Here is a 16,434-nt window from a genome sequence, read left to right on the forward strand (position 1 = left end):
ACTGATGGCAGAAGAACAAACAGGAAGGCTGTGTGTGTCTGGATAGGCTCCAGATGGCAGTGGCGGGGGGCAGGGGGTAGGCAGGGTGGCACAGTGAGCAGAGCCCTAGGTGTGCAGGTAGCAGAGGGGAGAGTTGGAAAGAAATTTAGAAGTCCTTGCACAGGTGGGGAAACTGAGGCAGGGAGTTCCCTAAGGTCACATGGGAAGTTAGCAGCAGTGGTGGGACGGGGGCTGTGGGCTCTGGCACAGAGTGTCCCATTTCCCACTGAACTGAGGTGTTTCTCATCGGCAGGAGGAGGTCTGTGAGCTCCCAGATGGCCCAGCACCATCTCCTGCTGCTGGGAGGGGAGGGGGATTCAAGGAGCTGGCAGGCGGGGTCAGAGGGGCCCGTCTTTGGAGAGAGAGAGAGAGAAGGAGGAAGAGGCAGGAGGGAGGAGGTGGGGAAGGAGAGGGAGAAGAGGAGATTCAGCTGAGGGATGGTAGAGGAAGGTGGGTCTGGTAGGTCCTCACCGAGCCCTTGGAGCAGTGGTCCGACTCCTCGCTGTTGAAGAGGGCCAAGTCTTTGATGAAGACAGCGGCGGCCCTCAGGATGAAGGACATGAAGAGGTGCATGTGGATGTAGTTCCGCGTGCAGTGGAGCTTCCTGGGGGAGGCAGCCAGATCTGGGAGGCTGAAGGGGCCTCAGACCCCCACCCGAACCAGCACTGTCAAGTGCTCTGAGCAAGGGCGGGGCTGGGGGAGCTTGTAGCCTCTGAATGCAGGCCCCACCCTGTCCCCAGGTATCGCCCCACACGTGCAGCCTGGCCTCCAGGTGCTGCATTGCAGGGCACAGGCCCCACCCTTTGGTGCCCTGTCCCCAGGTGCAGGGCCATCCTGTGACGAGTGAGGCTGAGACAGGTGAACACTTTGGGCAGCCTGCTGTCTCTAGGGGAAGCTGACCTGGCAGGAGGGCTGGGGCAGGACTGCGTGTGCCTGGGGGCAGAGCATGCCTGGGTGAGGAGTGACCTGGCTGGTCTGCTTTGATGCCTGTTGCTGGGGCCGGACCTCACCTGAACAGGCTCAAGATGGTGGTGGCGACCAGAAGGGCGGCAAGGGACAGGCTGTAGCCAATGGTGTAGCCAGTCTTCACAGAACTGTAGAACATTGTCTGCTGCTGCTAGAGGGAAGTGGATCTTGGGTGGGGTGGGGTAGGCCCACACAGGGGGAGTTGGCAGGGGCGGGTGCCCTCTACATCCAGCCTCCCATCCCTGCCTTTGGCAGATGAGGAGGCTGAGGCCCAGGGCTCCCAATAGCAGCTGAGCTGCCCCTTCCAGTCCCCAGACTCCTTGACCCCTAGTTTCCCACAGATGAGACAGGACTGCACCCCAGAGTGGGGGTTGAACTCAGGCCCTCTTTCTGCTCCCTCATGAGGGAAATGTCAGTGAGGGAAGGAGCAAAGACCTCACATGTTCCATTGGTCCATCCGTTCATTCCTCAGTCATGTGTCCAACACCCCTCTGGACCAACTCTGGGCTGGGCATCCTTGGGGACAAGACTGCTTGCCCTTCAGACCCTGACATGAGGCCCCCTTGCCAAGTGGCGAGGAATGGAGAATGGGAAGAAGACACTGGGAAGAGGGTAATTTCCCATTTGGGACTCTCAGGGGCTGGGGTTAGCAGGAGGAGGGCATTCTGGCCTTCTGTGGGGCTGGGACAAAGCTGGACCCCAAGGACTTCCTGCCAGCCCTCCCCACAGACACACACGCAGAGCCACGATCACTGGGCAGTCCCTCCTTCCTCCCCACCTCCCACACCCTGCCAGAATGGAGGCCAGTGGTTCAGAGGGACTTAGAGGATATGGATCCTGCCTGAGGATCTGGTGGGCTCTGAAGGCTCTGAGGAAGTTGCTGCCCTCTGGGGAGGAGTAAAAGCCCTGTCTGCGAAAGGGCGTTGTAGGTGGGACAGATGTCATCACAGACAGACAGACACACATGCATACATGTATTCACACACCAAAGCAGCAAGAGGCACCTAGGCCAGGACTCCAATTATACTCCAGCCTCCGCAGCAATATTCCTCCCTGGCTCCTGGACGCACAGCCTTATAGAGACCACTTGTGCCCCAGGGCTCCTGGGACTGAGGACGATGGTCCTGTCCCTGACCCGGTCCTGATTGGCTGCTGGGTATCTGAGGCTGTTTCCTTCTGGGATCTGCACCTCAGTTTCCCCTCTGTGTGCGACAGGGAGGTGGGCTCTGTCTGCCCTGCCGTCCCCAGGCTGGAGCTAGGCTCCCACGAGGTAGTCCAGGGATGGGGTGGCCTGGCCTGAGGGTGCTGCTTCAGCTTTGCTGCTGTGGGTCATCCTCCTGGAAGCCCCTTCTGCCCCCCCTCAGGGGAGCCTGGGGATGAACCCCAAGACATGTGGTCCTGGAGAGGGAGGAGGCTCAGGGAGGGCAGACCCTGGGAGTCCTGGCTCCCACACAGAAGGCAGTGTGCCCCTTGGTGGGAGACAGTGGAAGGAGTGAGCAGGCCAGGGCACTCTGGTGTGTGCGTCGGGGGGTGTACTGAGGCCCACCTCATCCAAACCCGATGCCTTGTCATCCAAGCCGCAGGCCACGTGGTAGGGGCCAGGCTCCAGGGGTGTCCAGCCCTCATCTGTGCAGCTGCGGCTCACGTTGCGGCCTGGGTGGAGGGCAGGGGCGGAGAGGAGAGAGGTTGAGGCCTGGGGCAGGTGGGTCGGTGGAGCAGGCGGGCCGGTGGAGCAGGCCTGGGGCCTGGCTGTCTGTGCTCAGCCCTTCTCCCAGCACCCCTGTGGCATCAGGCTCCAGCTGCTCTGAAACACCCAGGGTGTCACGGGGAAGCCTAGGGCAGGGAGAAGCCCCTCCAGGGTTGCCAGGGGACCCACTGACACAGATGACACTCAGAGTGGACATTCCTGGGCTCAGTCTGTCCCTTGTCATGTCTGAACTTGACCCCAGGGCAATGTAAACTCTGATCCTTGTCACAGGCGGCCTGGATCCTTGGCACGGAGTGATCCCTGACCCTAACCATGAGCCAAATGCTAACCCTGGTCACAGGACCCTGGTGCGGCAGATGGTTTCTTAGTCCTGTGGGTACAGACAACCACCTCTGGCTGTGGCAAGGGGCCCCAGCCCATAGGCCTGGCTTTCCTTTCACACCTGTCAGGGGGCCTGGGGTTGGGGATAGTTCAGATGTGCTCCTGGAGAGGGACCAAACGTGAGGCAGGAAGCAGGTGGGGGTTGGATGACATCTGATGAGGGTGCAGATCTGAAGTCTGCACACAGGGAGAAGCAGGAGTCCCAGACAAAGGCACGTGTGAGGGGAATCATGCTGCACAGTGATGCGGGGTCTCGGGGCTTAGCCACTGAGGCTGGGGCTCCAGGGCAGTGGGTCCATCCACTGAACCTGGAGGCCCAGGGCTGCAGGAAAGAACAGGGCTGCTAAGGGGCCATGTGAGGTGAGGGGTACCCCCGAGGCTCCCCACTCTCCAGGGAGGGGAAGGGCTGAATAGAAAATGGGTGAGCCAGAGAAGGGTCCCGCTCTCCTCTCTCAGGACTCACGACAGAAGCACTGAGTCTGGGAGAGAGGGGTGGGTGGGAAAGAGAAGGAAGGAAGAGGAGGGGAAGGAGGAGGGAGAGAGGAGGAGGGGAGAGAGAGAACAGGTAGGAGAAGGAGGTAAGGGGATGAGTGAGGAAGAAGGAGCAGGGGAGAAAAGTAGGAAAAGAGAGAAGGCAAGGTGATGAGGAAGAGCCAAGAGAGAAGATGGGTCCAACATCTTTGCCCTGTAGCTCCTTTCTCACCTGCACCAGCACCACCAGCGTCATCACTCTCATCCCCATCACCATCACTGCCATTGTCACCAGTGCCACCATCATCATCACCACCAGCAGCACAGCATCGTCACTCTCATCCCCATCTCCATCACTGCCATTGTCTCCAGCATCAGCACCATCAGCACCAACAGCAGTGCCAACAACATCACCATCATCACAGCACACTTTGAGAGCTTTTCCTGTGTACGCTGTACAGAGCACTTCAGGCACATTATCCTTTTGAAGCCCCTCAACCATCCAGTGAGGAAGGTCATCCCATTTCACATTTGAGAAGTAAGACTCCAACAGACTGGTCACTTTCCCAAGGCCACACAGGGAGGACAAGGCAGAGAAAGTATGGTCCCCAGAGTCTTCCCAGTTAACCTTGGCCCTCATCTGCACTGAGGTGATGGAGGGCTTATTTCGAGGGTCCAGGTGCAGAACTGTGGGAGGTGTCAAGCTGTCTTCAGCTCCAGGAGGGTCACTGTGCACATGTGTTTAATATTTCTAAACTTTGCCTTATGCTCAGAACACCGCAGGTAATTCCCTATTTACTGTTTCTGTAAATCCTCCTGGCCACCGTTTGAAAGAGGTTCTTGTCAGCCTACTTGATGGATGTGGAACTGAGGGACAGCAAGGGGTGGGGAGGTCACCGGGAAGGAGCAGCTGGCTGGGTCTCTTTCAACTGTGAGGTCCCAGGAGTGTCAGGAAGGACTTTGCTGGGGAAGGGGCCCTGGGGCTGAGCCAGTTTCCTGCCTTGGCAGCCCTTGTCTGCCCAGGCCTCCCAACCACACTGCTGCAGGTGGCTCCCAGGACATGAGAGAAGTCTTCACGCTGCCCTGCCTCAGCCCCTCAGCCTTTCCTCATTTCAGCGGGGGTGGGCCAGCCTGGAGGTTTTCACCAGCCTGGCCCTGATGCCAGTCCCCCACCAGGCTGGGGCAAGTAGAAAAAAGGGACAAGGCCAAATCAGCCAGCCTTGAAGCAGGGATACTAAGGCCTCAGGCTTTGGGCTCCCCACTCGCCAGAGGGCCGAGGGCTCAGAGAGGTCAGGCCCATGACATAGCGGGTAGCTGGTATCACCATGAATTAAGCTGGTGAGCCTGGGTGACCCACCAGCGTCTACGTAGCAGCTTCACACACCTTCTGTAGGGGCTGGGGGGAATGGTAATGTGTTAAGACCAGGGATCAGGAGTTATCATAGTCCCAATAAAAGATGGGGATGCCAAGGCTGAGGGGGGTTGGGTGACTTGCCCTTGGTCACACAGCAAGGAAGCTGCAGACCTGGGATGCAGCCTGAGGTCAGCCTGACTCCGTATCTTTCTGGGGTCCCAGCAGTGGCCGAAGGGGCACCCTGTCCCCTGGAGCCCTGCCCGCCCAGCTGGCGGGGGAGGGCAGGGGATAGCGGATCATTTCCGGGGCTGGGCAGCCTCTTTGAAAAGCCTGGGACTCAGAGGGAACGGCTCTGGAAGAAGTCTCAGTGGAAGTCACCATGGGACCCCGAGAGACAGCCAAAGCGTCTCTTCCCCAGTCTGGGCCTGGAAACCGACACAGACCTTGTGTGTGTGGAAGGAGATACAGAAGGCGTGAGGGAGGGGCAAGGGACTTTAACCCTGTGCTGCGAGGGACGCCCACATGCCCCCACTCAGTGATGGGAAGTGGAAATCAGGGACCATTTTCTCCTCTCTCCTCTCCCACATCAGTCACCAGTCCTGTCCCAGCCTGTCTCTCCTCAACACCAGCACCGTCTCATCTCCTCTGAATTAGGTGGGAGCCTCCGGATGGGTCTCCCTGCTTTCCTGCCCTCTCCAAGCCGCTCCCCACCCTGAGATAGCTGGAGGGATTATTCTAAAATCTAGTCCTGACCATGGGGTCTCCTGCTGAAATCCTGTCACCAGTGCCCTATCCTAGCCAGCCAGGGCAGACGTCTTGGGTTCACCAGACTTTCTTGTGCACGATTCCATGATGCGCTGGGGGAGAAGCTGTCCCCCAGAGCCCATAGACACGGGTGATTCAGGCTCTGGTGTTTTCTCATCAAAACAGCTGTCCCATTTTTTCACCCTTAAAAAAAAGCTCCTTCAAATATTTAAAGGCAAAAACACCACAGATGAGAGGCATGCAGACCACAGATTAAAGGACTGGGCCTCCACTAACATTTTGGCACCTTGAGGAACAGTCTTTGCCTGGCCATCCCCCTTCCCAGGTTCTTTACCCAGCCTGGGCAAATGACTGCTTTGTAACTCTTTGCAGTCTTTATCTTCTACAAGGTTTCCTCAGCTTTCCCTGTAGAACCAGGTCCCTTCCAACCTTTCCAGGGAGGGTATCCCTTCCCCGGCCCCATTACCAAAAGGGGCGAGATTTGGTGTTGCCATCATCCCTACCCATGCCTCCCTTACTTGCCAACTTTCCTCTTTGAAATTTAGGATCAATTGGTCACACCTTCTTCATCTAGTTGCCCAGGAAAACACACCCTCTTTCCTTTACATATTCAGCCCCTAACCCTATCTCCTATTTTTCACCATCACTTTCAGAAGCTAAAGCCGCCAAGTATAGCTGTGCATGTTGTTCACTGCACAAGGGCATCTGGCTGATGGATGAGTGGGGCTAAAGTTTACTTCATATTCAGCTTGTCACTATGTGGTTTCTGGTGAGAGGTTGACCCCACCTGAGGAAGAGCTGCCTTTCTCTCATCTGTACCAAGGCTCAGTGTGGACCCCATTGAGGCCTTCAGCCTCAGGGTTAGCCAGATGGTGGACTGGAGTCCAGGTTCTCAAGTGAAGGAGCTTCCTTTACAATTCCAGCAGGGACAGAAGGAAGAGCCGTCAGGAGGAATGCAATTAGCATCACGTCAGAGTGAAAAGCAATTAGCAGGCGCTTCCAGGGATTGGAGGAAAGGCCGGTTGCCAGGCTCTGCTGATGGGGGCACTGTGAGAGCTGCCGGAGGAGCTCATCCACTCCTTGCCCAGGTGCTGGGTCCCCCTGGAAGAGGGCTGGGCTAGGTGGGCGCCGGCCTGGAAGATGGCACACCTAGGGCTGCTCCCTCAGGGAGGGCATCCAGATCTCTCCATAGCTGAGGCCACAGCATCCAGCACCAGGGAGCAAAACTGGCCTGCCCCAAAGAGACCATTTGGTCCACCTTCTACCCCAACTTTACTAATAGGGAAACAGGTCCAGAGAGGGAAAGGCAACCTGGAGGGAGAGACTGCTCATCCTCTGGCTCCTTAGGTCCTGCTCCTCATCACCCCTTCCCACAGCAGCCCAGCTCTTCCCTGCCTCCGTCCTCCCCCAGCTCATCAAACTAGACCTAGGTGGGGTGTGATTCCTCCCTCCCCCTCAGGCATCCCCCAGCGTCCCACATCCCTCCCCTGCCCTGCTCCCCACCTGAGTCCAGACCTCATGTCTCATCTGCCTTGTGCTTAGGTCTTCTCATTGGACTCCTGGAATTCTCTCTTCTCACAGAAACCAGTTATCAATTAAAAACCTGAACTGAGCAGGAGCCTGTCAGCAAACTTAGGAAGAGCCCAAGTCCTCATCAGTCCTCAACACCTGCGTGGTCTGGGCCCTGCCCGCCTCCCTCTTTCCTTTCTCCCTGCCTTCTCTCTCCCAGCACTGCTTACCAGTTCCAATTTGTGCATTTGTTTTCTTGCTAAATGTCTCTCCAACCAGAACATTAGCTACCTGCAGGCAGACAGCGTTTTATCCCTGTGACCCACACTGTCCAGCCCAGCGTTGGTCACACTAGTAGGTGTTTAATGAACATTCACTGAATGATAGAATGGCTGACTCTGTACCGTACCCCACTTTAATTACTCACTAGCAAGACAGCCCACTTCCTGAAGTGGCTCCTCCTTTTCTTTTCTGTCTCATAGGTGAACATTCCCTAAGCAGAACCTGACAAGGTGTGTAAGCAAGGCCAGTCTCCCAGAGTCTGCTTCCAGGCAATGAAAGACTGAATTGTGACCCGCCCAAAACAATGGGAGCAGAGGAGCCATGATTTATTCAAGTGTCTGTCAGTCAATCAGTTATCAATTGCTGAGCAAATATTCAGGGAGCCCTTCCCACGTGCTTGTCTTTCTGTGAAGATTGATCAAATCCCATGAGTCCTTCAGAGACCTAGTGATAGTGCATCTTCTTCCAGGAAACCCCCCCGCCCGATTGCTCTAGCTCCCTTTAGCACCTCATTTGTCTTCTTACTTCCTTAAGAGGTAAGCCCCCACTCCAGCTGGCCTGACTCCTGCCACCCAGCTCCCAGCCTTCAACCCAGGGCCCGTACCTTGAATGGAGGAGAAGAGCTTGAAGATGAGGGGGCAGGCCAAGACGACCACCTGACCCCGAGGGGTGGCTGGCCAGCAGGTGAGGTTGTCCCACATCTTGCTGCAGCCTGTGGGGTGAAGGCAGAGGACACATGGGTCAGCGTGGCCACCAGGTGCCTCCAGCCTGGGGTCTGAGCCCACGAGGACCCACTCTCTTCCTCCTCCTCCAGGCTCCCACCTTGGGGAGCCCCTAGTCTGAGAGGGGAGGCACAGCCATGCCCAGGTTGTACAGGGCTGTACCGGGATGGCGGAAAAGGAGGCATAACTATAGCCCCATGGTGAGGGACAGAGTGCCCCTTGGGGGTGTTTTGAACTGTGATGGGGTTTTTGTTTGTTGCAGAACTTGGGGGAACCTTCCCCTGCATTCGATGGGCAGGCAGCAGGAATGCCAGGCAGGCTCCCTGCATGGTCTTGTACAAAGATGAATTGTGTAGTGTTCGGGATTTTCAAATGAGCCACTGTGCATTTGCATAGGTGAAAACCCTTTGTAATAACCAGAGCCTAGACTCTTACTCCATTTTACATATAAACACAAGGAACTTACTGTACGGATTTAACAACATGGGTTTTCCAGGAATGCAACTACCAAATAAAGGGAGAAAAGACTGGGCTTTGCTGTGTTCTGAACCTTACTAAGAGTTGTTCAGTGTTTTGGAAAATCACGTTACCTATGGCAATGATGCCCATGATCCTGGGTTGGTGATACAATCACCGTATATATCAATCTACATTTAAAGCTCTTATGTTCCCAGAATTTATATTTATAGGTACAACCTTTAGACTATGCCTTATCTTTTACTGTGATCATGCTGGAATATGTACACAGTATTTTATTATACATTTCTTCACTCATGATTTTTTTTTACGTTACAGCTATAACATCATTTAGAACAAAGTGTGTCCTAAATTTTATTTTATAATAGTAAAGGAGGCATAAGAAAATATTTGTTATAAAAAGAAGCTGTGGGGTATAATAGGGTGATGGGTATATTAGGGTTCAGCTAGTTCTTGAGAAGTCTTCTTAAAACTCAAAACAACACACATGCCTCCAACCAAGTCAAATTGTGAATTGTGACAAGGGGTGATGATCAGGGAGTGAGTTCAGAGAAAACCCTGCATCACAGGCTGTGTTCCCCACTGTGTACCTATTAGCCTTAAGGGCCTGGCTGGTGAAGGGGGCACAGTGGGGTCTCTCTATTTTAAAAGGCAGATGCAAATGCCAGGGTTTTGCCTGTTCAGGGTCTGGGTGCCCCTGGGAAACAAGGACTTCTCTGGATGCCCTTCCCTGAGGGAGGTTTAATTGTCTCTTTGCAGCCCTGCCAGTCCCACAGATTTACTCAGGAAACCCAACCCCTGAGCCAAAGTCAACGGCAGCTGGGCCAAACCCAGCCCAGCCCAAGTCCGAAGGTTCAGGAGTTCCCAAGAAGGGGGCCTGGGAAGAGGAGGTGGAAGGAGGTCCCCTCTTGGGGAAGAACCTTGGGGCTTGGAGTGCTGATGCGGGCTGGCAGCGGGGAGGAGTACCTTCCGGTGGCACCTGCAGCTGAAGGCGGAGAACACCTGGATCCCTGGGGCCTGGTCAGAGAGCACAGTCTCCCTGCCTTGGGGGCGCCATCCGCTATTTCCCATCCTAGCCGGGGTCTTCTGTGGCCTCACTCTAGCTCCCAGCCCTCTCTCCATTCCTATGCCAGCCTCTCTGAAGCTCATGTAGGTGCCCTTCAGGCCAGCCAAATCCTGCTGGCGATTTAAGACTGTTAATAATATCATCAGCAAACACTTAAGTAGCCTTTATATGTGAGAGACACTCTTCTACCCTCTTTACATGAATAACTTATTTAACCTTCCTATTTTACAGATGAGCAACTGAGACATAGAGCAATTAGGTAAACAGCCCCAGGTCACATCGCTGGCGAGTGGGACAGCCTGTTCACAAGCTCTGTCTCCAGCAAACCTCTAGCACTCTGCCTGTTCTGAAGGGCTGGATGCCGTTTCTCTGGGAATTTTGCTTAGCCGGATCGTGAATAGCCCTGACGATGCTGGGCACCCTGTCTTGCAGACTGGCTGTTGTGTCTGTCTGGGTCCTTGCCAGGCTTTGGGCTCTCTGGATCTTCAGCGGTGGCCCAGGTCAGGAGTGGATTCAGAGCTGGGTCTCTGGCCCTGAGCTCAGCCTCACCAGAAGCAGCACAGAGGGGAGGGAGGCTGGGCCCTGCGCTGGGGGTGGCCATGCTTGTCCTCAGGGAATCTCGGCATCACCAGGGCTGGGCTATGAACTGTGCTGGTCGGGGGAGCCAGGGAAGAGAGGCTAGTAGGGGGGATGTGGTCAGGGAAGCTTCCTGCAGGAGATAGCAGGGTCAGGAAGCTGAGAGGGGGTGACAGCCGAGAAAATACTGGGTGTCTGGAGAGCCTATTGTTGTGGGCTCTGCCTGGGAACATTCTCTGAATGTGTGTCGCACCACATGTCACCAGGCCCAGAGAGAGACAGGCTGGCTGTGCATGCCCGCTGGGGGCTGCCACCCCAACAGGAAAGAAAGCTCAGCCCAGAGCCTGTGGTGGGAGATGGTGAGGCAGGGTGGGGGCCTCTGCTGTGTCATTTGATAGATGTGTGTGCACAGAGACACACACACTGACAAGCACCTCCAGGTACATAGAGCCACAGGCACACATGCAAACATACAGATGTGTACTCTTACTTGGACATGGGACGACCAGACACAAGCAAACGCAGGCACAGAGAGACACAGGCCACTTACAGACCCACATGTGTAGACATGTACGTGCACAGAGTCCCTCACAAGGCCAGGGCAGACTCACCGCCCACAGACCCATGTGTGCCCTCCTCTGGATCCCAGGCTGGCTGCCTGGTGACAGGATGTTGGCACCCGACAGGCACCCTGTGCCAGCAATGACCTCACTGGGATCACGAGGGTGGCTGGCCCTCAGGGCCTGGGAGGTGCTACAGTGGGGCCTAGAGTGTGTGGTGTGGGCCTCTCTGGGCCGGCCATGATCCCAGATCCCACCCTTGGGGTCTTCTGAGGCTTGTCTGCAGCCTGGTCCTGCCTCCCTGTCCTGGGTGGTGGTGTGGGGCACATAAGCAGCAGGCAGTTACCACCACCCCTCTACCCAGGCCAGTCTCAGGGGCCTGGGACACAGAAGGCATCTCTCCTTGGGAGCTGGGAGAGGCAAAGGCCATCCATGATGCCACACACACTCAACAGTGCAGGAGGCAGAGAGCCTGGGCACTAGGGCCCAGAAGGAGGGACCCAGGAAGGGGTGTATAACTGTCGGCCTCAGATGGAGGTACTGGGGAGCCAGGAAGAGAAGATGCTCCCTACTCCTGAGTGTAACAAACTGCAAGCTGGGTCTTAGGGAGGTGACCTGGGAGGGAGGCCCAGAGTTGGCAAAGGCACCCCACTGCTCCATCCCTCCCCCTCCCCCTCCCTCTCCATGAGCCTCCAACCCCATACCCACTCCCTACCCTCCATGGGCAGTCGTCCATGGTGCCTCCAACTTCCCTCCAAATCCTGCCTGCCCTTCTGAGTCTGGATCAAGTGGCCCCTTTCCAAGGAAGCTGTCTGTATTTCCTCCCCTTCTTACCCTAGGGCTGCTAAGCCAAGTGTGGGGCACACAGGGTGGCGGGTTGAAGACTAGAAGATGCTGTCATTTGATCGGATGGTTCTGCAGCTGGGCAGCCTTGATCTGAAGGTGCCCCTGGCACCGCCCTTCACCCTGCCAGGCCAGACCTTTCCCAGAAAGGAGAAGCTGGGCTCCCATGTGCTCAGCCTCATGAGTGTGACCTTGACTTGTTTTATCAGCAGGCTAATGAGCTGATGCTTCATGTGGCCTGTGAAGGGTGGGTTGGGATAGGAAGGTCAGTGTTTGTGCCTAGGGACCTCTGTGTGTTGTGTCACATGACACTCTGGGTGTCGTGCTGGCTGGCAGAGCCTAGTATTGGAAGACCTGGCCTCAGTGTCCCCTGCTGTGGTGAGTTTTCTAGTCCTGTGCAGACTGGCCTGGGGCCCCTTCTTGCTCTGGGCCCCCGAGATGGCTGTGAGCTCCCATGTGCCCTGTGGTGGTCACATCCTGTCACCAAATGTCCTCTGCTCTCCCTCTGAGATGCTCACACAGAACAATGGCCTAATCCCAGAGCATGGTATTCTGGGGCCAGTTCTCTGCATCTCAGCTCCAACTAAGTCAGGGGCTGAGAAATCTGACCCAGAAGCGCTCCCACCAGCCAGCTACCCCAGCCCTTTTTTGGACAAGGCCAGGGGTCCTCACTGGCACAGGCTTCCACCGTGCAGAGCCCTGGGCCTCTCTTCCCAGGTGGGCTGGCAGCCATGGATGCCATTTCTGCTTTTCCTGGAGAAAAGGGGTAGGGCCCCCTCAAAGGCAGAGTTGGCTCCACTCACTTTTCAGAACCCCAGTTTAGTATGATCTCCCCAGCCAACAGTGGGGAGCTTCCCAGACCTAGGGTGGGATGATGGGACCACAGAGGCCTGCTAGCCCTTCCTTCTTCCAGTGGCTCCCCAGCTCCTCCCAGCACCCTCTCCTCAGCACCCAGCAGCTCCTCAGTGCCATCCCCACCCCACAAATGTGGAATGAACGTGACCAGGATCTGGGCTCACGGTGTGAGTGAAAGGGGGAGGGGGGTTGCTCTTCCCACCAGGGGCCTCACCTGCTGTTTCATTCTCCAGCTGGGCCTCCTCCAGGCATTGCGTGTGCTGTACCTTGATCATCTGCAGATAGTCACACTCCTCCTGCTGCAGCCTGAATGCCCAGCCACCCTGGGGGACAGAGACAGGGAGGGGGACCCATCAGCCTCATCCACAGCCTGTCTGTCATCCTCGGACCCCAGGAGCATGGGGCCAAGCACGGCCCACTCACTGGACTGATCCAAGCTCCAGACCGAACCCCAATCCCAACCCCAGACTGAATTTGACATTAGACCGAAGCCTGACTTGGACCTGACCCCAAACTCTTGTCCATTGTCCCCAAAGCAGGGTCTGCCTTGAGGGCCCTGTCATGGCTTCCTGGTGGTTCCGACATACTGTGGCTGTAACAGCAGCATTATTTCCTTCTTTCTTTTTTCTTTTTTCTTTTTTTATTGAACAGCAGCATTATTTCTTTGTGGATGGCACAACTCTGTTCAGAGGTCAGAGGGCCTCTCCTTAGAGCGCAGAGCTGGCCTACTGGACTCTGCCACCCTCCAGCTTGGGTTGGGGGTCCTCGGTCCCTGCCTCAGTCTCCATGGATGAATGGGGCCCCGTTGGGGCCAGGCCTGGGAGAAATCCAGGAGTCTGGCTGTATCTTCCAGCCTCTGTCCCCAATCTAGGAGCCTGTGCTCAGTCCCCTGGGTCACCAGGCTGGGAAGGGGACACTGGTCCTCCTTGCCCAGACCTCACCTGCCTCCTAAGCGTCTGAATAACTGAAGCTTTATCAGATCTAATGAGGGCGAGGGGGGAGTCTCAGGAAGTAAGGTGGCCTCTAGGATGTCTCACAATCCTATCAGTCCCCCTCTTTCTGGGAGGTGGGGAGAAGGGATGGGAAAGCCCAGGCTTCTTCCCCAGCTCTCTCCCCTGTGCCCTGGCCAGGGACCAGGCTTGGGGTCGGACCTGTGCACCAGGGAGAGACATTGGCATTGGGGCCAACATGTGAGTAGGGGTGATAGCTGCCCAGGAACAGCCAGCAGAAACCAGGTCTTGGGAGCCACTGGGTAGGGAAAGTGGGTAAAGGCCTCTATGGAAGAACCACTGGGCTGGTGGCAGCTTTTGCCTGTCTCTTTGGCTTTAGGAAAATGGCTGCCACCCCACATTGGCTTCCTTATCTCTACCTATGGAGAAGAACATCACAGCCCTCAGCAGGGTTGTGGCGAGAGACCAGCGAGACTTCTCCAGAATCAGAGCCTCTCAGTGTCTTCCAGCTCGTCCCCCTCACTCTGGGACGAGGTCCTCACCTCCCTGGGCCTTAGTGCCTCCACCACCTCCCCTGCTGACTCAAAGTCTTCTTGCAGTAGGGCTGTGAGGAGAGCCTAGGTGGGGGGTTCCCCTTATTTCCTTCCTTTAACGGGGTCCCCTTCTGGCCTGCAGACACCAAGAGTGTGACTTTGACCTGGTTCTAAGTAAGTCAGCCCCACTGAGATATAAGCATCCCAGGCGCCAGTGAGCTCTCCATTGCTGTAGTGGGTGGGGGGATCCAAGCTGAAGACAGACAACCCAGTGTCCAGGAGGCCACATGGCTGGGTCCCTTCCACCTCAACAGCGCTCTCATCTCTCATCTCTGGTTGAAGGCTTTGGTGGAGCCTCATTGTCACAGAGGTTCTCATTGTCTCACTTTCCCACATGCAGCTGAGCACCACGGATGACCTAGCCCAGGATCCAGGGAAGGCTTCCTTGTCCAGGATGCATCTCGGACTCCCCAGCACCCAGACCTCGCTCGCCTGTGTGCCATGAGCCTTAAAGCCACACGGTGAACCTGGGTTCCATTTTGAACCATCACCTGTACCAACCAGTCAGAGTAGATATTAGCTGGTAAGTCATTTAAAACTTGGCATATCAAAAGTTAACCCAAATCTATTATGAAACAGGATATAGTTGTTTGTATAGCTGTTTAAAAGAAAAGATACGAGATTTAAGGAAATACTGTGTTGTGGTCCCTCTTTGGGGTCACATGCTTTTCCTCTTGCCCAAAAGGGTCACTGAGATGGAAAGACTTGCCATGTTTTGTCTTAAGGGATCTGTGTCTGGCTTATCCGGCTAGGACATGGGAAGAGGGGTGGCCAGAAGGATCTGAGAGGTGGCCTCTGGAAGAGGAACCTGGGGACTGGCCACCCCAGCTTGTGGCTCACCATTGGTCTCTCTTGATTGCTTGGAGCCTGCTTCTCCCCATGGTACCTTCCCAGCCCACTGTCCTCCAGCAACAGGGTCTGTTCTGCCTTCTGCTGCCTCCCCAGCCTTGTCTGCTTCTCCTGCCCATTTTCAACTGCCAGCACCCCACAACATAAAAGCAGAGTTGATGGTAGGCAACATCTTCTATCATCCTTTACCCTCTTCTGATTCCATGTCCTCATCTCTGTGTGGGAAACGACATCCTTCCCCACTCCTAGTCCATGGGGTTCTGATGAACCCTCTTCCAGAGGATCAACATGTGACCAGGCTTGAGCCAGTCAGAGCATCCCTGGCCATAGTGCCTGGCCCATGGTCCAAGTCAGGCTCCTCAGAGCCAGAAAGCTCATTCCTGGGACTTTGGATTAAGAGATTAGGCACATTTAAGTAGATTTGTCCTTTCCCACTGGACTGGAAACCTCAAAGGACATAGGGGTTAGAACTACTGCCACCATCTTGTTGCCAAGTAGAACACAATGATGAAAGTCATACAGCTAAAGGCAGAATAAAGAGATGGAGAAAAACTGGATCCTTTTGATATTGTCTGAGCCCCTGAATGCAGCCATGCCTGAAACCAACTCTGCTTCCAGCAACATGACTCAATACCTTTCTTTATGGCTTGAGCCAGTTGAGTTTTCTGTCCCTGTAACCAAGAGTCCAGACTTGTGCTCTGAGGAGAGGACAATGGATGCTCTCATTTGCTGAGCCTTCTTAAGCCAAGGTGATGGCCACGCTGTTTGCCAAAACACACTTCTTTTCCAATCACCGCAGGGCATCACAGGGCTCCTGGCGGCTTCTGCCTGGTACTTTCTGAGGGTGGAGGGGTGTTGGGTTAACTCCTCTAGCCAACTCTGCTCCCCCAGCAGCCACAGAGATTTTTCTGAAAGGCAGTGTGCAGAGGAAGGGCAGGCACCCCATGGCAACCTGGGAGCCTGGGGTATCCCTGAATACAGTAGGGTTGGTCTGGAAGATGAGTTCTACCTTCACTACAATTTAGTTGAGAGCTGGGCCCCATCTGGAGATGGGTGGAGGAAATAGAGATCCCAAGAGGGACCTGAGGTCACTCAGCAAATGTGCATCCCTGGAGGGACCTAAGTCTCTGACCACTGGTCGGGAGTGCATTAATCCCTCGCTCTTGCCTTGGGCCATCTGGTCAACCGTTGCCCTTTGGAGGACAGGGCCAGGGCAGCTCCCTCTACCCCTTATCACTGAGGAATTCAGGCGGACTTTGGACTTCCTCTTCTACTTATTTCTCTATTCTAAACATCCTCATTATCCCTCTGAACTCCAGACACACAAAATTGGAAAATTCCCATCCAGATTCCCAGCCAAGTCTACTGATCCCAGGGAAGAGTTTCAGGGGAGGTTGTAGCTGGAGTAGAGGTGGGCCTTTGAGGTTAGGTAAGAATTTGACAGAGGTAGAATAAAAGCATTCCGGAA

At 55.5% G+C, this 16,434-nt stretch overlaps 1 protein-coding gene across 3 annotated transcripts in view; it reads right to left on the bottom strand.

The window, feature by feature from the left end:
* VIPR1 (vasoactive intestinal peptide receptor 1) overlaps positions 1 to 16,434 on the bottom strand; it is a 32,177-nt gene that overhangs the window by 8,401 nt on the left and 7,342 nt on the right. The window contains exons 2-6 of one of the 3 annotated variants that reach the window (XM_032459115.1): positions 12,789 to 12,897; positions 8,080 to 8,187; positions 2,552 to 2,658; positions 1,050 to 1,156; positions 511 to 643 (exon numbers count right to left, since the gene is read on the bottom strand). In XM_032459115.1, coding sequence (XP_032315006.1) covers positions 511 to 643; positions 1,050 to 1,156; positions 2,552 to 2,658; positions 8,080 to 8,187; positions 12,789 to 12,897 — 564 coding nt within the window. The remainder of the gene's footprint in view (positions 1 to 510; positions 644 to 1,049; positions 1,157 to 2,551; positions 2,659 to 8,079; positions 8,188 to 12,788; positions 12,898 to 16,434) is intronic. The other 2 variants (XM_032459116.1, XM_032459118.1) reach the window with 2 other exon arrangements.

The sequence above is a fragment of the Camelus ferus genome, chromosome 17 (assembly GCF_009834535.1).
Source record: "Camelus ferus isolate YT-003-E chromosome 17, BCGSAC_Cfer_1.0, whole genome shotgun sequence".
Taxonomy (NCBI): Eukaryota; Metazoa; Chordata; class Mammalia; order Artiodactyla; family Camelidae; genus Camelus; species Camelus ferus.